Below are 25718 nucleotides of genomic sequence, written 5' to 3' on the forward strand. Positions count from 1 at the left end.
GGTAATATTTACCCATAGCTGTTTTATGGTGAGCTTGCATAGGGGAAACGCTATCGGCATAAACCTAAAAAAAGGTTTAAGGATGGCATAAGGACTGCTATGAAGTCATTTGGAATGGCTCCAAAAGATATAGAAGCCCTCGCTTCAGATCGAGTTGGATGGCGAACAAGGGTGTGGAGTGGAGTGAAAGCATTTGAAGAGGCCAGGATGACGCAAGCAGGACTCAAGAGATATTTAAGGAAAAATGTAAAGATCGAGAAGGTGAATGACAAGGACCTTTTTATACTATATATATATAGAGAGAGAGAGAGAGAGACAGATAGATATGTGTGTGGCTGTAGTGGCTGTGTGACAAGAAGTTTGCTTCCCAGTCACATGGTTCTGGGTTTGGTCCCACTGTGTGGCACCATGGGCAAGTGTCTTCTACTATAGCCTTGGGCTGACCAATGCCTTGTGAGTGGATTTTGTATACAGAAACTGAAAGAAGCCCATTCTATATATATATTCATGTATGTATGTCTTTGTCCACCACCACTACCACCACTTGACAATTGACGTTGGTGTGTTTGCATCCATGTAATTTAGTAGTTCAACAAAAGAGACTGATAGAATAAGTACCAAACTTTTTTTTAAATCACGCAGTGGTCAATTCATTCGATTAAAAATCCCTCAAGGTGGTGCCTCAACATGGCCACAGTATAATGTAAAAGATAAAAGAAAGATATGACTGGCTTCTTTCAGTTTCCATCTACCAGATCCACTTATATGGCTTTGTTTGACCCAGGGTTATAGTAGAAGACATTTGCCCAATTAATCTCCTTCAAAATAAGCTCCTCTGACTTCACTGCACTTGTAGCACTCCAGCCATTTCATGAAGGCTCCATGGCAGACCTCCAAACTGAAGATGTTACAGCTTCCTTTGTCTTCTTCTTCAGCTTGGGGAACCAGAAGTTGTAGAGAGCAATGTCTGGACTGTAGGGAGGATGAGGGACAGTTTTGATGCCCATCTCTGTCAAGTAGTTGGTTACCAGAATGGAATTGTGGTGTCATAAACCTGCAACATGTTTGAGTTCATTCCTTGGGAGTTTGAGAAACCCCAGCAACACTAAAAATAACAGCTTTCAAAGCACTGGTGTTAGCTATCCATCACCACCCCTTATGCACTAAGAGAAGTAAGGCAAGATAAAGTTACCCTCTCATGTCATACTGACTCATAAGGGCCAAATTCATGACATATATATTCCCCACCTGGATAGGACACCAGTCCATCACAGGATTACTCATTTTTGCCAGCTGAGAGGGCTGGAGCAATATGAAAGGAAGTATTTTGCTCAAGAACACGGCACATCACCTAGTCTAGGAATCGAAACCACAATCTTACAATCATGAGTCCAACACCCTAACCACTAAGCCATGCACCTCCACACACTAAGAGAAGGCATCAGGGTGGACAACAACAGACTGTACCACCAGCATGCATCTCACTGCATTCAGACAGGCTTATATCATATTAATAGAGTTGATACAAGGATACTGGGAGAAGGGTCAGAAAGTAAGCTCCAAAGGGATCAAACAGGCAGCACTTTCTTCCCGTTAATCAAATTCACTTGTAAATGGTCCCAGGATGATGAAGAAACCTCAGAAACATTCTTGACATCAAGGAAACATTATATATATATACATCAGTAACTATTTGGACCTTGGGTATATGTTGAGTAATATGCTGATGAAAGCAGTTTCATTGTTTAGGCTACCTGATGTCATCCACAGTTTTAGATCATAGCCAACAACCTACTGGCGTCAACAACATGCCAAGCAAAAGTGAGTATATTTAGCGAAGTATCTTATTTAAAATAAGACACCCAATGGATGCAACACAACCAGCTGTACAGATTCCCACCCGCAAGGGACAGATGCAGGATGGGTCAAAACAATCGTTGTGTTGAATAAAGATTCTTGCAAACTCCATTTACCATTTTCCTCACTCATTATATATATATCTTAATCTATTTTTAAGAATCAAGTTTTAACTTAATCCTCTCAGGAATCTTACAGAAAGATGATAAGGGTGGAGTAGGTTGATAAGGAGTAGACTTAACTAAACATCACTTCCAGCCCCATAGCAGTACCATCAGCACTACTCACTTAACTTTCCCAGCCCATGGAGGAGGAAGGGTGAGTCTGGAAGAGGAAAGATGATGCAGTGAGGGCGGCTTGTGATAATGCGGGAGTGGGGGGGGGGCAGATGGATGCTATGGTTATAGGGTGGTGGAGGTTACGCAACACACTGCACTGTCTACCATCTCTACTCCCCCCCACTACTCAGGAGCAAAGGAGTAATGATAGTAGAGGTTTGGGAGATAGTGGTAGTGTGTGTAGGGTGATAGGTCAACTAAGTCATAGAGGAGGGCTACCTCTTTACTACTACTGCAATATTACTACAGATTCCCCCTTCTATCCTATCCTATTTACTGCCCCTCCCTGGCTTCTCTCAGTTACCCCTCCATCATCTTCCTCTCAGTTCTCCATCGTCAATCATTCTGTTTGAGTATAAAATTACTCAGCTGTTTCTCTCTCTTTACTCTCTCGGGTTCTCTTGCTTTGTCATTAGAGAGAAATTAGAACACACACACACACACACAGAGAAACTCAGGTATATGTATACTTACATAGTCACATACAATATATACATATTTGTGTGTATTAGAATATAGGGAGGGGAATAATAGTATATAGGCATGGTGAGTGTATACACCTGTGTAATAAATACATATATAAAATTATAGTACAAGCCATACACACTCACACACACGCATAAACTTGTGCATTTAAGGCACATATTTACCTATATACACAATCTGCAATTCTGTACATATGTGTATGTATTACATACATGTATACAATTTATAACTGTATATACATCCACACATCTCCCTTCCTCCCCTACTGTAGTCTTATTAATCTTTGTTACTTCAGCTGTGATGCCTTGTCAACACTACAAACATTCACCACCCCCATTCATCTATCACCCATCATCACCACCCCACTAAGGAGACACACCTACCAGCCTATTAATGGTACCTCACCCACACTTTGACAATCAAGAACTCACCTTTTGTCCAAACATGCACACACATTCACAGACCTAGCTTTTATCTCTTTCTCTCTTTTACTTGTTTCAGTCATTTGACTGCGGCCATGCTGGAGCACCGCCTCTAGTCAAGCAAATCGACCCCAGGACTTATTCTATCAGGCTCTTTTGCCGAACCGCTAAGTTATGGGGATTTAAACACACCAGCATTGGTTGTCAAGCGATGTTGGGCGGGGGGGACAAACACACAAACATATACACACACACACACACACACATATATATATATATATACATATATATGACGGGCTTCTTTCAGTTTCCGTTTACTAAATCCACTCACAAGGCTTTGGTCGGCGAGAGGCTATAATAGAAGACACTTACCCAAGGTGCCACGCAGTGGGACTGATCCCAGAACCATGTGGTTGGTAAGCAAGCTACTTACCACACAGCCACTCCCGCGCCTATATATATATTATATATATATTACCAAAATCTTTCCAAATTCAGTCATCCTCATCCAACACCACCACCACTACTTCCATCAACATCTTGGAGGTAAGGAAGCCATTATTATATAAAACCATCTCTTCTCAACACTTTGGGCAATAGTGCTACTGGTGGTAGTGATGATGGTTTGTGCTTGAGGTCCACACATTTCTGAATGTTTGTGTGTGTGTGTGTGTGTGTGTGTGTTTTTATATCAATGCCATGGTTGTTGCTTTAGTGTCCACTTCGCCATATTTATATGGATTAGGGTCAGATAGAATTAACTGAGGCAGATTTTCTTCCTGTTGCCAACCTTCATTTGTTGCTTGGAATCAATGTGATATTTCCCCATAGCTGGACATGTTTTCACTGAAGATTGGAAGCAAAGGATACTGCTTCTCTAATGGTGACATTTATTTATAATTTCATTGCATGTGAAGACAATGCAAGACAAACACACACACACACACACACACACACACACACACATATGATGGACTTCTTTCAGTTTCCCTCTACCAAATCCAGTCACAAGACTTTGATCAACTCAAATAGATATGTACTTATATATAATATATTATTATTGAGTGAGAGAGCAGTGCATGCCATCAAAGTGACACTGGGGTAAAATATACGAAGCCCTGCATACTCATCATGACCACCTGGTAAAGGTACACCAGGTGCATGCATCACAACCATATGTGCACGACATGGTGATGTCATATCGAGATAAACAGTGCATGACCTCGCAGGTGGGGCCCAGTTTTCTTCCGGTCAAGTAGCCCAGCCTGCTCAAAAGGTTCCTGAATTAGGGTTGTTTAAGGATGTTGAATGAAACACACATGCTCAACTGGTTACAGTCAAACAATTGACAAGCAGATCTGTGATATTGAGCAGAATATTTGTTGTAACCCCTCTTTTATACCAAAACAAAATATGTACATAATAACACTTTGGTCAAATGACTGACAAGCAAATCTGTGGTAGTGAACAGAATATTTACTGTATCCCATCTTTTATACCAAGACAAAACATGTATATGATAACACTTCTAATCAGTTAAGAACAGAAGCCATGAGAGCCAGTGATTATTGTTATTGTTATTATTATCCTTATTATTATTATTATTAAGGCAGTGAGCTGGCAGAATTGTTAGCATGCCTGGTGAAATGCTCTGAGTTCAAATGCTGTTGGGGTCGACTTTGCCTTTCATCCTTTTGGGGTTGATAAAATAAGTACCAGTTGAGTACTGGAGTCGATGTAATTGACTGTCCCTCTCTCCCAAATTTCAGGCCTTGTGCCTATAATAGAAAGGATTATTATTATCATCATCAGGTGGCGAGCTGGCAGAATCGTTAGCATGCCAGGTGAAGTGCTTAGCAGCATTTCGTCCATCTTCCTGTTCTGAGTTCAAATCTGCCAAGGTCAACTTTGCCTTTCATCCTTTCAGGGTTGATAAAATAAGTACTAGTTGAACACTGGGGTCAATATAATAGACTTATCCCCTCCCTGGAATTGCTGGCCTTGTGCCAAAATTTGAAACCATTATTATTATTATTATTATTATTATTATTATTATTGTTCAGTAGTTTTATTTTTATAACGTGCTTTCACTTCACTACCGAGCGCAGCTCTGTGCGCCTTGGGTATGTGCTGTGGTTTGCTGTGGTGCTCTTATGTTTACTGTATTGAAAGTGTTTTGCGTAGAATGTGTGCAGTACCCAGTAGTGCAATTTTCTGTATGTTATATATATCTGTAAGTCCTGGTATTTTTGTTATGTATTTGTCTGAATATTTTTTTTATTATACCTAAGGCACCTACTATGATAGGAATTGTTTCTGTTTTTAGATTCCACATTCGAGTTATCTCTATTTCCAGGTCTTTGTATTTTGAAAGTTTTTCCATTTCTTTTAGAGAAAAGTTGTCATCTGCTGGTATTGATACATCAATTAGAAAGCATTTTTTTTCTTCATGATCTTTGACAACTATATCTGGTCTATTTGCCTTAATTTCTCTATCTGTGTGTATTGGCATATCCCAGAGTATGGTTGCTTTCTCGTTTTCTGTGACCTTTTCTGGCGTGTGTTTATACCATCTTTTTTCTGTTGTTATTCCATAGTGTTGGCATAGCTTCCAGTGTATATAGGTCCCAGCTCTGTCGTGTCTGTGAATATATTCCTTCATAGCCAGGACTGGGCAGCCAGAGATAATATGATTTATTGTTTCTTGTTGATCTCCACATATTCTACAGTTACTTGTTATATTTCTTTTCAATATGTGTTTTTGGTAATTTCTGGTGGGGAGGCTCTGGTCTTGTGCAGCAATTAAAAATCCTTCAGTCTCTGCTTTGAGTCCTGAGCTTCTCAGCCATTGCTGGGATTTTTCTCTGTCTATTTCTTTCGCATTTAGTTTAGCCCAGTATTTACCATGTAGGGGCTTTTCTTGCCATCGTTTTATCATGGTCCGTTACTGTTCTAGTTTTAGTTTGGATTTCATTTGTTTTATAGGTTTTGTTGTTTCATCTTCTTCTTCTTCTTCGTATTTGTTAGGTAGATTGATTTCTTGTTTGTATTTGTCAGCTTCCTTAAATACTGAAAACAGTTTTTTGTTTTGCTCGTGTTTTGTGGCTATTTGTATTAGTTTCCCTTGCTTCTGGAGTAGGTATTTTTGCAGTCCTATGGTGGTTATTTTATAATAGTTTTCTAGCTGTATAAGACCCCTGCCACCTTCTGTGCGTTGTATATATAGCCTTTCTATGTCAGATTTTATTATTATTATTATTATTATTATTATTATTATATTAAGCTGTTGATGATTGATGACTCCATTGTTCTCAACCCTGGGCTGTTTTTTTTCTGTTCTTTTCCTGTTAGATCCCTACTTTTTAACCTCTCCCTCAATGGTATTATACGTTTGTATCCCTGGGGGAAGGCCTCCATCTCCCAGATCTCATTGGTTTTGAATTGTCATCAATGCTTCTGTAACTTGACTTTTATCTAGGTAGGGTTGTTGGCTTAATGCAAACCCGTTTTTACTTTTGGGTAGAGGTGATCCATAATAGTCTAGCCTCTAACCGTTGACCTGTCCAGCATGGGCGGCCCCACTAAGAGCTTCCACTCTACTGGCATTGCTCTCAGGGTCACTGAGGCACATAAGCTGTCATGCTGCAACAAGAACTGCACCTTGTGTATATAAAAAAAGGGGTAAAGACACCTGGTCATGAATGACCATGGGATTGCACCTAGAAAATTAGCCTCCTAGGCACAAGTCTGGGCAAGGTTGTTTATGGAAGACCATCAGTTGCCCATGCATACCAGCCTACCCTGTCCATACCAGCTATGTTGTCCAAGGGAAAAGCAAAGGCCAATACAGCTTGGCACAGGTGACATCACAACTCATTTCTACAGTTGAGTAAACTGGAGCAACGTGAAATAAAGTGTCTTGCTCAAGAATACAACTCACAGCCCAGTCCAGTAATCAAACTCACTACTTCATGATTGTGATCCCGACACTCTAACCACTGAGCCATGTGCCTTGTGGTTATATAATTGTTGGCACTCCGTCACTTACGACGTCGAGGGTTCCAGTCGATCCTATCAACGGAACAGCTTGCTCATGAAATTAACATGCAAGTGGCTGAGCATTTCACAGACACGTGTACCCTTAACGTAGTTCTTGGGGATATTCAGTGTGACACAGTGTGACAAGGCTGGCCCTTTGAAATACAGGTACAACAGAAACAGGAAGTAAGAGTGAGAGAAAGTTGTGGTGAAAGAGTACAGCAGGGTTCGCCACCATCCCCTGCCGGAGCCTCGTGGAGCTTTTAGGTGTTTTCGTTCAATAAACACTCACAACGCCCGGTCTGGGAATCGAAACCGCGATCCTATGACCGCGAATCCGCTGCCCTAACTACTGGGCCATTGCGCCTCCATGGTTATATAATACATACATGCTTATAAATTTTACTATTTGATGTCTGCACCACATTAAGTGCATATGTTAGATTTTCTTTCTTTTTTTTTTATTTCATTTTTTTTATATTTGTGGCCCTCTCACTCTGCATGCATTTTGTTTTTGCCTTCTTTTTAAACATGTAACAAAACCAAACAAAAAGACCAACAGCACCAGCAACAACATCTGTTTAAACAGAAGCTGCAATAAGAATGTATGAATTGCAGTGTGTGTTGATACAAAGTTAGAATTTGATGAATGTAATGCATCTTATTGCTGGTCATTGAGTACAGAAAGAACATGTGTAGCACTACCACAGTAGCAGCAGCTGCTGCTACTACTACTACTACTACTTCTGCCTCTACCACCACCACCACCACCACCACTACCACTACTACACAGTGATAAACAAAATGCAATGATGTTTACGATAGCTAGTTCCAATCATAGAAATAGCAGCTATGACAGTGCATCGTCACTCCCATCATCATCATCATCATCAACCACAATCATCAATATCATGATCAACACAACCATTACACTACGATTACCACCTCCACCACCACTACTATCAGCAAAGAATCCTCGGCATGGTCACTTGACATATTAGATTAGCAACCAAATCACCCTCGAAACCACATTCTTCTATTTTGAATAAACAAGGACATTTGTCCCAATGTAGTCTCTTGATGTAAAAAAATGACAGGATGGCTATTGCTAGAATGCCTTTGGTCATAAGTTCACTCAGCCATTATTATTGCCTTCATATCTGCACAACCATTGCCGTTACCATCAACCACCATCGTTATTTTCATCATCATTATCCTTATTATCATTACCTTCGTCATTATTATTGTCATCATCATTAGCACAACTACTATCTCCATTATCATTATCATCATCATCATCATCCCCACCACCACCACCACCACCATCATCATCCGCAATACATAATTTCCTGTTTTGGATGTTCTAGAAACAGAGCAGCTGATTTTATTTCTGTTGTTATTGTTGTTGTCTTCCTTTTGATATATAAAGGAACTATTTTTCTGCATGTGTTTTTTTTTCTCTTTGTTTCTTTGTATGTACAATATATGTGTATATGTCTTCTATTTGTTTTTATGAATATGTATGTGTTGATAGCTTGTACTTCTATGTGTGTGGAATGTGTGTGTTGAGGGTTTGTATTTCCTCTCCTCCCCCTCCTCTGTCCAAAATGTAGATAAACTGTAGCTCCCCTGAAAAATGTTTCTATTCTTAAAATCTCGGTCAGGGAAGTCATCATTTAATCCTTAGTCAGTGCTGACCCAGCAAAACCTATGATCAAAAATATACCACAAGTGACATTTTTTCCCTTTTTTTTTTTTGTGTGTATCAAGAATCACATTCTGTGTGTTTTTATTTTTCGTGTATAAAAAAACTACATTACTCATTCTTATTTACTCATTAACTTGTTTCAGTCATTTGACTGCGGCCATGCTGGAGCACCGCCTTTATTTGAGCATATCGACCCCAGGACTTATTCTTTGTAAGCCTAGTATTTATTCTATCGGTCACTTTTTGCCGAACTGCTAAGTTACAGGGATGTAAGCACACCAGCATTGGTTGTCAAGCGATGGTGGGGGGACAAACACAGACACACAAACATATACACACACATACATATATATATACAACGGGCTTCTTTCAATTTCTGTCTACCAAATCCACTCACAAGGCTTTGGTCAGCCCGAGGCTATAGTAGAAGACACTTGCCCAAAGTACCACGCAGTGGGACTGAACCCAGAACCATGTGGTTGGTAAGCAAGCTACTTACCACATAGCCACTTCTTTTAATTTTTTACTTGTTTCAGTCATTTACCTTTAAAGACTTTTTTCTTAGTCAAAGAAATCAACTCCAAGACTTATTCTTTGTAAGCCTACCACTTATTCTATTGGTCTCTTTTGCCAAGCTGCTAAGTTATGGGTTAGGGTTGGGGTTAACATCGGTTGTCAAGCAATGGTGGGGGACAAACACAGACACAAACAGTTTCCATCTACCAAATCCACTCACAAAGCTTTGGTCAGCCTGAGGCTATAGAAGACACTTACCCAAGGTGTCCCATAGTGGGACTGAACTCAGAACCATTGGAAGCTGAAAACTTTACAGAACATTAGTACGAGTTTCTTGTTCCAATCTGCAGATGATTGACAAGAAAGGATTTTCAGATGATGGTTGAATAAATATGGTCTGATGAAATATTTTTGTAACATGAAATAATTTGTAACTACAGTGTGATCACTAATTCATTTTACATTTTCTCTATATATATACATCATTCTACATTTTTGCATCAAGTACTATATGTTTTGATATTGTTTTTCAAACCTTTTATACATTTAGCAATTAACACAAAAAACGAAGACAACATGTGAAGATTAAGCTTCAACAAAGTTGAATGCTTAAAAGGAAGAGAAAGAGTCTTGACGTTTCAGATGCTAGTCCTTCATCAGGAAAAATCAAAAATTAAGAAAAGGTGGTAGCAGAGAAAAAAGGAGAAAGGGGTTAAAAGCTGAATGGAATGTGGTTCTATGGGGTAGAGTTTGGAAGGGAGGATGAGGTAGGGTGGTGTGCATGTATAGGAGGATATCTGTATAGGGAGAGGCATAGGGGGAGATATGGGTGTGTGAGGTGCCATGGGTTACATGTGGTTCCTTGGAGTGTGTAGAGATGTACAAATACAGGAGAGTAGAGACATCTGATTTCTGCCATGCTAGCTTGGGTTAAACTAATATGTCATTGAGGTATTGTTTTACAGTTGGATACCCCTCCTGATACTAACCCTTATCTGTTTTTTTTTCAAGTAAAAAATCTTTTATTGCATACTTTTCCAAAGGCACGAAGCCACTAGACAATTTAGTAACAGGGGATCTGCCAATAGTAACACTGCTCAAAGACAAACACTCGTGTATGCAAACACACATATTCACCATACACGCATGCATACACATACACTTCTTTTTCAGTTTCTGTCCATCAAATCTACTCAAAGCTTTGATTGACCCAATGCTACAGTGGACAAACTTTACCCAAGATGCTGCACAGTGGAGCTAAAATCAGAAAGCATGTGACTGGAAAACAAAATTATTTTTATGCTTTTACTTGTTTCTGTTACTGGACTGCAGCCATGCTGGAGCAATGCTTTAACTGGTTTACCTAATCAAATCACTCCTTGTACTTATTTTTGAAGTCTAGTGCATATTTATTGGTCTCTTTTTGTTCAACAGTTACACTGTGGGGATGCGAACAAACTAACACCAGTTGCCAAATAGTGAGATAGAAACACATACACATGCATACACATATACTATGAGCTTCTGCTCAGTCTCTGTCTATGTAATTAACTCACAAGGCTTTAATTGGCCCATAGTCGCAATAGGCAACACTTATCCAAGGTGCTGCACAGTGAGAATAAGCCTGAAACCATATGATTGCAAACTTCTTAACCATACAACTATGCCTGTGAGTGTGTGTGTGTGTGTGTGTATGTACATACACACACAGACACATATACACATTTACAACAAAACATATCTGTTTTCAGATATGTCATAGATATGGAACAAATACTCTAGTTTCACTTTCTCTTTCCACCTCATCTCCATGTGTGTTTATTTAATGTATGCATGCTGGTATTAATGATAATGACAATGATGACGAATTTAATGATGAATAATATCAGTATATACTTTACTCATATGGTGCTTTGTTGTTTTTTCTCTTTTCAGACTGAACTTTAACATTATTTGAAAATGTCCCTTATCAACAGAGAAGCTGTTCTCTGTTGCTGGATGACCCTCGTCTGTCTTGGAACTGTACTTGATGCCATGGTAATAGAAAGGACGTTCCGTGACCCTTTTGAGCACCCACTTGAGCGAATGATCATGCATAATGAAACAGGAGAGCTTTACGTTGGTGCTGTTAATAATTTATTTAAATTATCTGCTGATTTGAAACTGATGGAAAATGTCATCACAGGCCCTGCTGATGACAACCCCAAATGCCCACCTCCACTTTTACCTTGCAAAGAACAAAAGAAAAGTACAAACAGCCACAATCAGGGGTTAGCATTTGATTACAGTCGTGACTCAATTATCGTCTGTCTGTCCTTGTTCCATGGTGCCTGTCATGTCCGGAAGCTGAGTAATGTCACTGCTGTTGATGAACAGATGCCAAAACCTATTGTATCAAATCATGAAGACAGCTCAACTGTATTCCTCACTGCACCAGGACCAAATGGTGATGCTCTTTATGTTGCTTCACGCTACAGTAACCATGGAAACAAGCGCTACCGTGACCTTGTGCCCTCTATCAGCAGTCGAAACCTGCAAACTCTGGAGTTCACATATAGAGATGCATCTGGAAGCAGTAAGGTTACTGTCCTACCCAAGTACCGAACACAGCATTTCGTGAACCCTGTTCATGCATTCTCACATGGAGGTTTTGTTTACTTCATCACAACCCAGCCACGCACAAAAGACCAAAACTCCCCACATGTCACAAAACTAGCTCGGATCTGTCAGAAGGACAAGAAGTTCGAGTCTTATGTAGAAGTTCGTTTGGAGTGTCGTCGTGGCAGTAAGTTGTACAATCTTGCCCAAGCTGGTTACTTATCAAAAGAAAGTGGTGGGAAGTTGTATGTTGCATTTGCCATGGGCAAGCTACAGTCAGATGCACCTGTACCTTATAGTGCAGTCTGTATTTATGATATGCAAGATGTGATTACGAAATTTGAAGAAAACATCAGAGAATGTCATAATGGTATTGGAGAAACAGGACTTCATTATTTACAACATTCAAAACCTTGTGAGAAGCGAGTAAGTTCTTTTTTTCTTTCTTATTTGTTTTTACTTTTTACTGGTTTTATAGATGGTTCATTCAGTTGCTACCTCTCACTTGCTGTATCTTTCTCCTCTTTTCTGACAATATTTCTTCACCCCTAAAAATAGTCTTTATATATATCATCATCATCATTTAACTTCCACTTTCCATGCTGGCATGGGTTAGACAACTTGATTGAAACTGGTAAGTTGGAGTGCTGCACCAGGTTCCAGTCTACATTTGGCTTAGTTTCTACATCTGGATGCCCTTCCTAATGCCAACCACACCAAGAGTGTAGTGGGTGCCTTTTACATGTCCCCAGCACCAACCACATCTTTGATTTCACTTGGTTTGACAAGTCATCTAAAGCATATATATATATAATGTTACTTAATACATCTCAACTAACCTGGATGTGTTGTTTATAACATCTTAGACTGTGGTAAACATCCCGAAAAATCATGCTAAAAAGCATAGAAGTTCTATTATTAGTTGATGAAATTTCATCAGTACACCAGTGGATGACACTACTGTATCGTGTGATTTAACCATATTGTAGATTATCAGTGGCAGCTAGCCAACCCAAATGCCAGACAGGAAATCAGTCAAATCAATGTAGAATAATATTGACTGAACAACCAGTGGTGCCATGGGAAGCTGGTGGTAATAGCTAATATTTTGGGTCATCCCATAAATAATGAGGTTTTTTATATGTCATTTATTTTTTTAAATTAAAATAAACAAAGTTCTTTTTTAATCTGAGATATACTCTTCTTCATTTTCTACAATGCTCTTCTATCTATCTGGTAAACTTGCAAGGTCCCTGTTCCAAAATTCACTTGTCCATGATGAAAAGTACTCCTCTAGTACTGTTCTGACCTGGTCTACAGAATTTGTATTTTTACTGTCCAAATGATTTTGAAGACTGCAAAATAAATGATAATCAGTTGGGGCAATGTCCAGTAAATATGGTGGGTGGGGCATCGTTTCCCATTCAAACTGTTCCAGCTTTTGGAATGTCATCCTTACTGTGTGTGGCCAAGCATTATCCTGATGGAAGAACACCTTTCATCTTGAAACCAAAGATGGTCGTTTTTCTTCTCACAATAGATCTCCTTTGTTATCATTTGATTTGGGTTTAAAAGTTCAAAGTGGACTAAACCCTTCATATCCCACCAAACAGATAACAATACCTTTCCCTTCCCACTGTCTTCAGCACTTGACATTTTTATAGAGAACCCATTTCTCGTCACCAGTCACTATTTGGTCCAAAAAAGGTTCATTTGTGAGATGTGATAGCAAAGAAGAGCACACATTCACTCTCTGCACACGATTTTAACTCGGAAAGTTTGTGAGGAACTTATTGACCCAATTTTCTGACTTTTCCGATGGCACGCAGGTGTCAATGAATGGTTGAATGACCAAATCCAAGCTTCTCTGCTAGTTAGAATGGATCTTGTTCCATTAGAGTTTGCAGGATGTCCTCGTTATTCTCTACAGATCTTCCAGGATACGGCTTGTCTTCTAGGTTGTAGTTTCTGCTTAGAATTTCTGGAACCACCATTGACACTGGCTTATGCTTATTCTCAGATCCCCAGATACTGCATTAATATTCCTCACACATTCGGTTGCGTTGTTACCTTTATTGAACTCATAAAGCAAAATATGCCGAATATGCTCCTTTGTCACTTCCGTTATAGCTTTAAAAAAATAACTATTAAAATCGAACTGCACTCTTCAAAACTTGCACTAAGAATAAGTACAAAATAAAATTACTACCTGCTTTTATAACAAGTTGATGCAGGTAGTTTATCCTGTGCCCCTCTGAGTTTTAGTTCATGCAATTGAAAAAAACGCATTATTTATGGGATGACCCAATATACACACACACACACACACACAGATATATATTTGCATAGATTAATTAGGCGGAGAACTGGTAGAATCGTTAACACGCTGGGCGAAATGCTAAACGGTATTTCGTCTGCCGCTACGTTCTGAGTTCAAATTCTGCCAAGGTTAACTTTGCCTTTCATCCTTTGAGGGGTCGATTAAATAAGTACCAATTACGCACTGGGGTCGATGTAATCGACTTAGTCCCTTTGTCTGTCCTTGTTTGTCCCCTCTATGTTTAGCCCCTTGTGGGCAATAAAGAATTTTAAAAATTGCTGTAAAACCTGGTATTGTTTAACATGTTGCTTAACCATCAAGTAGACTCTGAGTAAAGCTATGATGAGGGCTAGACTGCCCCATCTTTTTAATGGCAACATATAGAACTAAATTATCTAATGTGTCCTTTCTTCTTTGAAGATGGTGGAATGTGGGTTGGGATAGATTTGGCTGCTGTTTCTAACAGGATTGAATGACACTGTATTTGGTACAGACAAATCAAAAGACCAAGTCTTCAACAATGTTATCAGTTATAGTAATAATGATTACTCTCTTTGACCCAATACCACTAATATATAGAAAATGGTTGTATTGGGTTGGCAACTAAGTTCCTGCCGGTTTTTTTTTTAATTTCAATTTTTTAAAAGATTTAATAAAAAATAACAACTAATTAATCAATAATGTATTCACCCTTGTTGTTTACAACTTCTTCTGAACGTTCAACAAGATTTTCAATACCTCACTGGTAGAAATCACCCGATTTCAACTCGCAAAATTGATCCAACCAAGCTCTCAATTCTGCATCAGTATTGAACGAAACTCCACACATAGCATTTGAAAGAGATCGAAAGAGGTGGAAATCCGTTGGTGTCAAATCAGGAGAGTACAGCGGGTGTAGCAGCACTTCCTAGCCATGTGTTTGAATAGCTTCCTTGGTCATATTGGCAATATGAGGGCAGGTGTTGTTGTGCAGCAGAAGAACTCCATGCTGCCGATTAGGTCTTTTCTCTTGAATAGCCGTGTTGAGTCGTTCCATCTGTTGAACATTAAGTTCCGCGTTGACCGTTTGGTTCTGTTCAAGCAATTCACAGTGGATAATCCTTTCTCAGTCCCACCATACTCACAACATCGTTTTACACAGATGAAGATCTTGTTTCACGCGCGGTGTTGCTTGTTTACCAGGGCTAAGCCATTCCTTATGTTGCTTCATATTGATGTACAGGTACCATTTTTCGGCACCAGTAACGATTCGGTAAAGAAATCGTTGCTTGTATCCATGAATTGAGCGGTGACGAGCAAGCAAACCAGCAGAGATTGTGGCTCGTTGATTTTTGTTGTTGTTACTTAAAACATGCAGAACCCATGCTCCATACTTCTGAACCTTTCCCATCGAATGAAGATGCTGCTCTATAGCAGTGTGGGAGCATTCCATTTTCTCTGCCAGTTCCCTTGTCGTTTGACGAGAATTTTCGTGCAAAAGTTGGTTTAATCGCTCTTCATTGAACTCAACTGGACAGCCAGAACGAGGTGCATCTTTGAGGTCAAAATTTCCATTTTTGAACTTGGCACACCAATTACGAGCAGTTCTTTCAGCTATGGCACCCTCTCCATACACAGCACAAATGTCGTGAGCAGCTTTTGTGGCCTTAGAACCTTGATTAAAAGCAAAACGAAGGAGGTGTCGAAAATGCTCGTTTTTTTTTTAACTTGACATTCCATTTTAATGATCTGAAAATAAACTAAAATTAACTAGAAAAAAACAAAACAAAATAGATTCCAAAATGATTCAAAACTAATATTCTTGAAAAAAATAGATTCCAAAATTTAAAAAAACAGCGGGAACTTAGTCGCCAACCCAATAAATGGTTAAATATATAAACCTTGTGTCTATTTTATTGACTCCTGTAGGAATGAATGGTAAGGTCAGCTCCTAGCTGAATTTGAATTCTGTACCTAGAGGGTTCAAACTAAATACATTTGAGAATCCTTATCCAAAATTCTAGTACCAAAAGTGTTATGGATTTCAGATTTTGTGGGAGATTTTGGAGTATTCTTTATCATTGCATCTCTAAAATAGGACAGCTTGGGAATGAGACCCAGTATCCATTTACATTTCATTATATAGCTTATACTTGTATGTATAAGCTATATAATGAATTAGTTAATGAAAGAGCCTCTGTGCAGTCACTTGACTTGCTAGAAGTAGAAGCCAAATTGCCCTGAAATCATACCAATATCTTCTTGAGTCCTTGATATACAAAATGAGGAGATGGTTTTCTCAATCAAGGATGTCCTAGGGCTAAACAGCAACAATTGAATAATCATGATTTCTGACATGAATACAAGACCATAAGCTTGAAGGAATGGCTATAAGCTGATTAAATCTACTCTTGCATGTGATTAGTGTTTACTTATTTCATGATTCTGGAAGGATTTGCACCTAGAAAGATTTAAACTCAGAGTGCAAAGAGAGATAACTTGATACTGTGTGGTTAAGAAGCTCACTTCACAACTACATGGTTTCAGGTTCAATCCCACTGTGTAGCACCTTGGGCAAGTGTCTTCCTACCACAGTGGCCGCAGAAACAGTGGTGGTGATGGTGTTGGTGGCATTAGTATCAGCAGAAGCGGTAGCATTGGTAGTGATGAATATGGTGATTTTGGTGGTTTACCAATTCTATTATCCACTTCCCTTCTAATGGCAATAATGATCTCTAATATAGAGAAACCAAATGGTTTGAGAGTAGAATTTGAACTCAGGATATAAAAGACTTAACTAAATATTGCAAGGCTCCCTGAGGCTAATTCACCTGCAACAGCCATAATTATGTTGACTACTACTATTATAATCACAAGCTCATGGATTTTGATGAAGACTCACAATAAAAATGCACTTTTTTATGGTACTGTGCCAACAGTAAATTGCATTTATTGCTGTAATATCACCACTGTATTTCCAGGTATTGTGTTTGTGTTCCTGTATTTTTAACAACAAATAACTTGTTCTTATAATAATAATGACAGACTGATGATGGAGCCTCTATGAGGGCACTCGAATTGCTAGAAATAGCAGCTAAATTTTCTTCAACAGCTTAGTGAAAAAGGACATATTATAAAATGTAATCTGAGATGGATGGGATGGTTCCAGCTAGAATGCCTTTGATCATAGAGTAGTCATCTATATCAGGGGTTTTCAAACTTTTTGACTTGCGGACCCCTTTATATTTCAGGCTTTACCTTATAAACGCTTATGAAATGTATACATAAATATTTGCTTCAAATAACATATATTTTTACATTTATTTATTTAACAGTATTTAACAAATAGGTTTATTGTCAATTAAAAGATTTCGATTAAAAAACATATATAAAATCAAATTGCCCATAAAAAGTATTTGCGGACCACAGTTTGAAAACCCCTGATCTATATCATTGGTTTGATACTAAAAAAAGACCAGTAAACCTCTCTTATGTAAAAAAAAGTTGTGACATATTACGCTTATTGTAGTTGTATATTCATAATGAACACTACTCATTAAAGCAGCATTTTCATAGCAGTTCCACACACCTCTTGGGGTAGTGTACTTACTAAACTCCATTTATTGTTGTAATGTATCCATAGTAAGTATCATTAGCTGTGACAATATTCCCACAGTAATCCAACTATTGTAGAGTATCTTCAATATACACCATTTCTACATATGGTAGACTCCACTTTCTGTGGTGGTCTATCTTTGGTAACATTTCTTTATAAAAATGATATCATTATGGGCCACAATCCAAAAATAAAAGCAAATTGTAATACAGTGTGTCTGAAAGGATGCTTTTGTACATCACACAGTCCACAAGGTCTCTCACCTCTCATATTATGGGAGGTTTTATTGGTCCTTTGTCAAGAAGATCTCTAATAACATACTGATCTCATACAATATTCAATATTTTTTCATCAAAATGTTCCATGTTCAAAGTTACATTTGCAAATGGCAAAACTGGTCTTCCTCTGAAGTTCTTATAATTTGACAGATCTTGTGTGTGTGCATGTGCATGCACTTGTGTGTGTTTGTGTTGTTATTGCAGAATGTATCATTAGGATCCTCTCACTACAGAAACTTCAGTTTTTTTTTACCCCACTTCCAAAGTGCATGCATTTTGTTGCAAAATGTTTAAATATAAATAAGATAGAACGAAATAAAATTTGTTTAACAATAGAACATTTTGTTCTGTATTGGATGATGCTCAGTATTCAAATATTCTCTGTATGGAAATAATCCAAAAACAATTATTCTCTCCTGTTGTTAAAACTTTTTTTTTCCTTTAGAATCTAGCCTCAAAGAGTAATATCAAAACTATGCCTGGAAGGACAGCAGTGAATTATTATTATTATTATTATTATTATTATTATTATTATTATTATTATTATTATTATTATTATTATTATTATTATTATTAATATTATTATTATTATTAATATTATTATTATTATTATTATTATTATTATTATTATTATTATTATTATTATTATTATTAATATTATTATTATTATTATTATTAATATTATTATTAATATTATTATTATTATTAATATTATTATTATTATTATTATTATTATTAATATTATTATTATTATTATTATTATTCTTAATATTATTCTTAATATTATTATTATTATTATTATTATTATTATTATTATTATTATTAATATTATTATTATTATTATTAATATTAATATTATTATTATTATTATTATTATTATTAATATTATTATTATTATTATATGTTTGACTTTTGCTCTGTATTTGTACAAGTTGGCTCCAAGTCTCACCCAGAGACCTCAAGAGACAAGTTAGAAGTTGAAGTTCATGTTGGTGTTATGCCTAGGGTGTCATATGTTTGGTTTTGTACATAGTATTGTTCTAGAGAATGTTTAAGAAAGCATAAGACAATTATGAGTTTGTTTTAAAATTTGAGATTACATAGATAGTATTTTGCATAGGATATGGGCAGTTCCCATGAGCACTATCTTTTGAACTTCTGCCATTTTGGGGTTTCCTGGCATCTGAGCTAGGTAGTAACCAGCCCCTTTTGCTATCATTCCTTCAGCACCCATGACAACAGGTCTTGTTTTAGTCTTGAGGTTCCACATTTTGCCAATTTCTATTTCAAGATCTTTATACTTGCTCAGTTTGTGGTAGGTCTTGACAGATACGTTTATATCAAGGCAACATCAATTTGATGGAGGAAGTGAGCTAATATACATTTGGTCTCTATAAACAAATCATTTATGCAGATCATCTGACAAAAGATAAACGTTCTTATACCGTCTTTGATGGGAGAGTCCATCATCATCATCATCATTATTATTATTATTATTATTATTATTATTAAGACCACAAGCTGGCAGAACAGTTAGCATGCTGAACAAAATGCATTTCGTTCATCTTTACATTCTGACTTCAAATTCCACCGAGGTCAACTTTGCCTTTCGTCCTTTTGGGAGTCAATAAAATAAGTACCAGTCAAGTATTGGGGTCACTGTGATTGACTTACCCTCCCCTCAGAATAGCTGGTTTTGTGCCAAAATTAAAAAGACTTATTATTGCTAGCAGTACTTATGGAAATTCCACAACCAATTTTATGGTACAATATCAGCCATAAACATCTCACTTGGTAATAATACCCTGTCAATTACTTCGTCATCCTTTAATTAATTTCTAGGATAGCTTGTCTATTCTCTTCTAGCCTGTTTTCTTACTCTGGCTTGTACAAAATATTCTTGCTTTTCATTATCATTCATATTTTGCCTTTCTTAATTAATAGTTCTCATTCTTTCCCAGTTAGCTTCATATGACACCTTCTAACTCCATTTCTTTCAGTAATTTAATTCCTTTCATCCTTAGTTAATGCTTTTCATCATTCCTGGTTCCCCTCTCTTTATTCCTAATTCTTATTTCTTCTCTTTGCCCTTTCATCAATCTTTCCCTGTATCTTCCCTACTTTTCTCAATTCAATTTTTGCTGTTGTGTTCTATGATAGTTGTTCACCTAACACACCAAAGTCCATTTCAGTAAAAGAAAATATTCAAGAATTACTTGATATTATATGATTCGTCACACCCGTGTATAGGATATACTATTACACATCTTTTGCTAAGAAAGTTAGGAACACAGTTATTAATATATAAATTGTTGAGGGCAATGAGCAGGCAGAATCGTCAGCACACCAGGTTAAATGCTTAGAGGTATTTTATCCATCTTTACATTTTAAGTTCAAATTCCACCAAGTTCGACTCATCTTTCATCTTTTCAAGGTTGATTAAGTAAGAACCAGTTGAGCACCGAGGTCGATGTAATTGACTTAGCCCCAACCCCAAAATTGCTGGCCTTGTGCCAAAATTTAAAACCAATATATAGATAGTCGGAAAACTGCATCTAGGATATATGAGTACACACATTTTACAGGGAAATTTAGGAGTACAGTTATTAAATATAGAGATAGTTGGATGGACAGACGGATGTTCAGTCTTTGTGACAAGGATTTGCTCTAAGACACATGCATTAAATTGTTAAGTAAATAGAGAGAGACTGAAACAAATGCTGCTGGCAAATACACTCATACTCTCACACACATACAAACACTAATAGTATATGTTCATATACACATACCTCCTGCTCTCACATACGCATACACAACTAACTGTTGTGTGTGTGCGCACATCAGTAGTGTTTGTATGAATGTCTATATGTATGCATATGCTAGTATGAATTTCTCTTGCACACACTTTTACCATTCTCTTTTTCCCAATGTGACAGATTTTTTAAAACCAATCTCTTGTTAGCCCTTTATTATAATAGTTTATTGGTGGTGGTGATAATGATAGTGATAGTAGCAGTTCAGCCTCTCTCAAATCATATAAAGCAACCACAGAAAGGCCTGTGAGTAGCCCCAAATCATTCCTGATTGAGCAGACACATGGTATGTAGGAAGGTAACCAAACAACTAGGCGTGATATTAACATAATTATTCAGCTCTTAAGGTAGATATACTAATGGACTCATATATAATGCGAGAAATTTTAATACAAAAATATTAGAGTCAGAACTGGGTGGCATTAAATTTGAGCAGGGTGGAAATAAGTGAATAAGATATAATACTGACTCTTAGGTACAAAAATTGATAGATGGGGGTAAAGTTTACATTATATTTGAGATCACAAGGTATTTTCAAGTAATAATGTTAACTTGCCTTCAACTAGTTATTGTGGTTTAACAGTTAGTGAGTCCCAATCTAGCAAATAGATCTACAATCAAAAGGGATTCTTTCAATGATCATCCCATCTTTTCATTCAGACATCATCTTGATAATAATCCTTTCTACTAAAAGCACAAGGCCTGAAATTTTGGGAGATGGAACTAGTTGATTACATTGACCCCAGTGCATAACTGTTACTTATCTCATCAACCCCAAAAGGGCGAAAAGCAAAGTCAACCCCAGTGGCATTTGAATTCAGAACATGAGGATGGACGAAATGCCACTAAGCATTTTGCCCAGTGTGCTAATGATTCTACCAGCTCACTACCTTACCATAATAATAATAATAATCCTCTCTACTGTAGACACAAGGCCTGAAATTTGAGGAGAGGGGTAGTCGATTACACTGAGCTCAGTACTCAACTGGTACTTATTTTGTCAACTCCGAAAGAATGAAAGGCAACATTGACCTCGGCAGAATTTGAACTCAAAACATGAAGTCAGGCCAATATCGCTAAGTATTTCACCCAGCATGCTAGCGATTCTGCCAGCTCGCAATAATGATAATGATAAACATAGAACTACATTATCTGTATCCTTCCTTTGTGTGTGTGTGTAACTTTCTCCAAAACACACACAAGCACATTTATGTCAATATACCCACTCCAACGTATGAACACACACATTTCATTATACAAACATGCACACCTACATGTTCCCCATGAAGCTAACCTTTTAATTGTTACCATTTGTTTTCCAGACTGACCCGTTGCAGTTCTGTGGGACCAACTTCACACCTCATGCTTCTCTGGATGGCAGAAAACCCATCATGTCACGTCCTGTCCTTGAACATTCTGGGGCCTACTTCACTGCTATTGCTTCTCTGTTAGTGGGGCAACACACACTCATGTTTTTAGGGACCAACACTGGCTATATCTATAAGGTGAGTAATATGGTCATTTTGTGTGTGTGTGTGTGTGTGTGTGTGTGTGTGTGTGCATGTGTGTGTGTGTGAATGAGAGAGAGAATGTGTGTGCATGTGAATAAGAAAGAGAGAGAGTGAATGTGTGTGTGTGCAGTTTGGTGAAATTATCTGGAAGGGAAAGTAGCAGTGACAGCTAATCTCAAGATGTTGAATGAAGATGCTGTTGACAAGCTTTGGCTCTGTCTTTGGTCCTGCAGCAATTGACAAGACATTGTGCTGGAGAAGATCTGACCAACTGATGCAAGTATGGAATAATGTGTATAAAAAACAACGATGAATGAATGAATGTTGTTATATGCAATACATATGTATATACAAAATGAATGAATGGACGTAAATATATATCATATGCTCTTACACAGGTTATTGTGAAGGACAATAGCAGCTCTGAAATCATTGAGAAACTGTTGGTGGATCACCATCGAGAAATTCTCTCCAACTTGGTTTTCACAAAGGACAGACGACACCTGTACCTGATGACTCGAGACAAGGTGAGACCCATGATGTCATTGTTGTTTGTTTCAGTTCTTTGTTTGTCTCGTTAACATTAATTAATTAACATAACCTCTAACTATCTATTTCTCTATTGTGCTCTCTCTCTCTCTCTCTCTCTCTCTCTCTCTCTCTCTCTCTCTTCCCCACACCCATTTCTACTTTCTCATTCACCCCCACCCCACTCCAACCATGTTTTCCCTCTTTCACTTCCATCTCTTTATATCATTTTCTCTCTCTCTCATCCTCTGTTTCTTTTACAGTGTATTTGTGTATATGTGTGTATATCTGAAAATGGGTTATTAAGTGTATGCATGTGAGAATATGATTTCCGTTAAAGGTAAACCATTCATGTCTCTGTGCAGCTGGCTCTTCTGTTAATGTAGGAATACAGGTGTGAATACATAATTGTAGTTACACAAGTTCGGGTTAGATATCTGTATCACACCATTGTGAGGACACAGACATGGGTACACAAGTGTGGGTATATATTTGGAATATACAGATATGGGTATGCATATGTCATTACATACAAGTAAGAATGTATAGGTGTGGTTTTACAAATGTATGTATACAGCAGTATACATACAGTATACATGGATGTATACAGTATGTATACATGGATTCTTTCCATCTTCTTACTCTATTAGAGTATTTGAGTAAAATTATATTAACGTGTCCAACTGATTAAAAATTCTATTTATTTATTTTTGCATTTAAATTGATGTAATGATTGCATTGTTCAATTAAACGAAGCCGCTTGAGACACTCGTACTGCATCACCTCTTGATATCCTGTTGTTTATTTTGATATATATATATAATTTATAATATACTTATTTCATATATATTTATATATAATTAATATAAACAGCAGTTTGTAAGGTTTCACCAAAAAGGAGAATTATAATTGTCACTATTTAGTATAAATATAACAGTTTGATTTGGTATATTATTTGTTTGATTACTATAGTTTGATTTGATATATTATTCAAAACAGTTTGCAAGCCCCTAACAGACCTTGTCTCCACTGACCTGAGGAAACAGGCTCTGTTGGGGGCCTGCAAAACTTGAAGTAGCATGGAATCTGAATCACTGTTTTGAATAATACATGTAAGTCCTAATAAATGTATTGAGTGCCCTTTTCTTTCATTTGTCCTCTCATATATATGTGTGTGTGTGTGTGTATATATATATATATATATATATACGATAGGCTTCTATCAAAATCTTTCTTTTTTGCCTCCACCTTACAAATCTCAGAGGATCTCCATAAAAGGTCTTAGATAGAGCCCTTCAAACTGGCAAAGCCATGTAATTTTTATTTTGAACTACTCTATTGTCTTTGTGTTTCCGTGTAACTGATCAATATTGTTCTGTTCTTTACTTGCAGGTAGCCATGATAGATTTCCTTGACTGTAGCTCTAAGACTACTTGTGATGCCTGTATCAAAGAAGGAAACCCAGCATGTGGCTGGTGTGTTATGGAAGGCCAGTAAGTAAACAATTTCTTTAGTAAATGTCTTATGTGACCTTACCTTTCAGGTAAGGTGAAAGATCAGCTAACAGGCACTTTACAAATACATTGTGTAAGCAGAATAGTAAAAATATGCAACACTTTCTTAAAGTTCAATATAAGACAAGAGTTGTTGCTATCCAAATTCTAGGGATGAACATTTTATTTCTTTGTTAGAAACCAGCTGCTTCCTCTGAGGAAAAATTCTAATAAATAAATATCAAGAAGTAAAACATGCATACAAAACACCCACAAATGTACATAGGTAAACACACACACACATATGTACAATGTGCAAAACATTATTCCTCTTTGCCATTGTGGAATCCAGAAGGGATTCCACTTGGATTCCACAATGTACATATATGTTTATGATCATCCTTTTCTTTCACCACCGTCACTGTCATCACCAGCGTAATTCTCATCATCTCACTAATTATTATCAATTTAGCTCTTAGCTCATATACTGCTAAATCTAGGTCTTTTTTTTTTTATATGCTTAGCTCCAGTTTTAATAATCTGGCTCTTGGCATTTTTCTTTTATTCTTCTAAAATATAATTAAATACATTTATAACAAGGTTTTGAAAATAATTAGTTTCTGTGTAAGTGTGGCCTAATCAGCACCTGGCTGGCAGTCCAGTTAGCATGCTAATTTCTCTCTTTAATGTAACATTTTCAGTTTATAAAACTAATACAGGTGTAGAAGAATTTTTTTCTGAAGTGCAATTAAGGCAGCAGCCCTCTAACTGACAAATACCTGCCTTACTCTAGATTTACTGAAATCTGTTGCCCCACTTCCCACTCTTTATTAACGAGAAGCCAAAATAGAGTTTATTTACTTAATCTGTATGGAGCATAGACCATTGATGACTATGCTCTACTTTCCTCAACTCTGGGCTATCTCTTCTGCTTCTTTCCAATTAGGTGCCAGCTTTTTCAGCTCTACCTCAGTAGCCTGCCTCCAGCTATTTTAGGACATCTTCTTTTCTGCCTCATTGGCTTCCAGGTCAGGGCCTGACATGTATTGCTGGATGTTGATTTCATTTTGGATTTTGCTGCATTGCATTATATGCTTTCCCGAGGGAAGGCCTTCCTCTTCTAGGTTTTGTTGGTTTTGAATTGTCATCAATACATCTGTAACTTGACTTTTATTTATGCAGGGTTTTTGGCTTTATGCAAACCCATTCTTACTTCT

At 37.3% G+C, this 25718-nt stretch overlaps 1 protein-coding gene across 4 annotated transcripts in view; it reads left to right on the forward strand.

Annotated features, from left to right (window-relative positions):
* Nucleotides 1-25718, forward strand: part of LOC106868717 (plexin-A4) — a 129129-nt gene that overhangs the window by 65632 nt on the left and 37779 nt on the right. For all 4 annotated transcript variants that reach the window (XM_052968253.2, XM_052968251.2, XM_014914106.3 and 1 more), the window contains exons 2-5: nucleotides 11301-12389; nucleotides 22292-22474; nucleotides 22879-23007; nucleotides 24401-24501. In XM_052968253.2, the coding sequence (XP_052824213.2) occupies nucleotides 11325-12389; nucleotides 22292-22474; nucleotides 22879-23007; nucleotides 24401-24501 (1478 nt within the window). In that variant the 5' untranslated portion in view covers nucleotides 11301-11324. The remainder of the gene's footprint in view (nucleotides 1-11300; nucleotides 12390-22291; nucleotides 22475-22878; nucleotides 23008-24400; nucleotides 24502-25718) is intronic.

Source organism: Octopus bimaculoides, chromosome 5 (genome assembly GCF_046866305.1).
Source record: "Octopus bimaculoides isolate indiv1 chromosome 5, ASM4686630v1, whole genome shotgun sequence".
In the NCBI taxonomy this organism is placed as follows: Eukaryota; Metazoa; Mollusca; class Cephalopoda; order Octopoda; family Octopodidae; genus Octopus; species Octopus bimaculoides.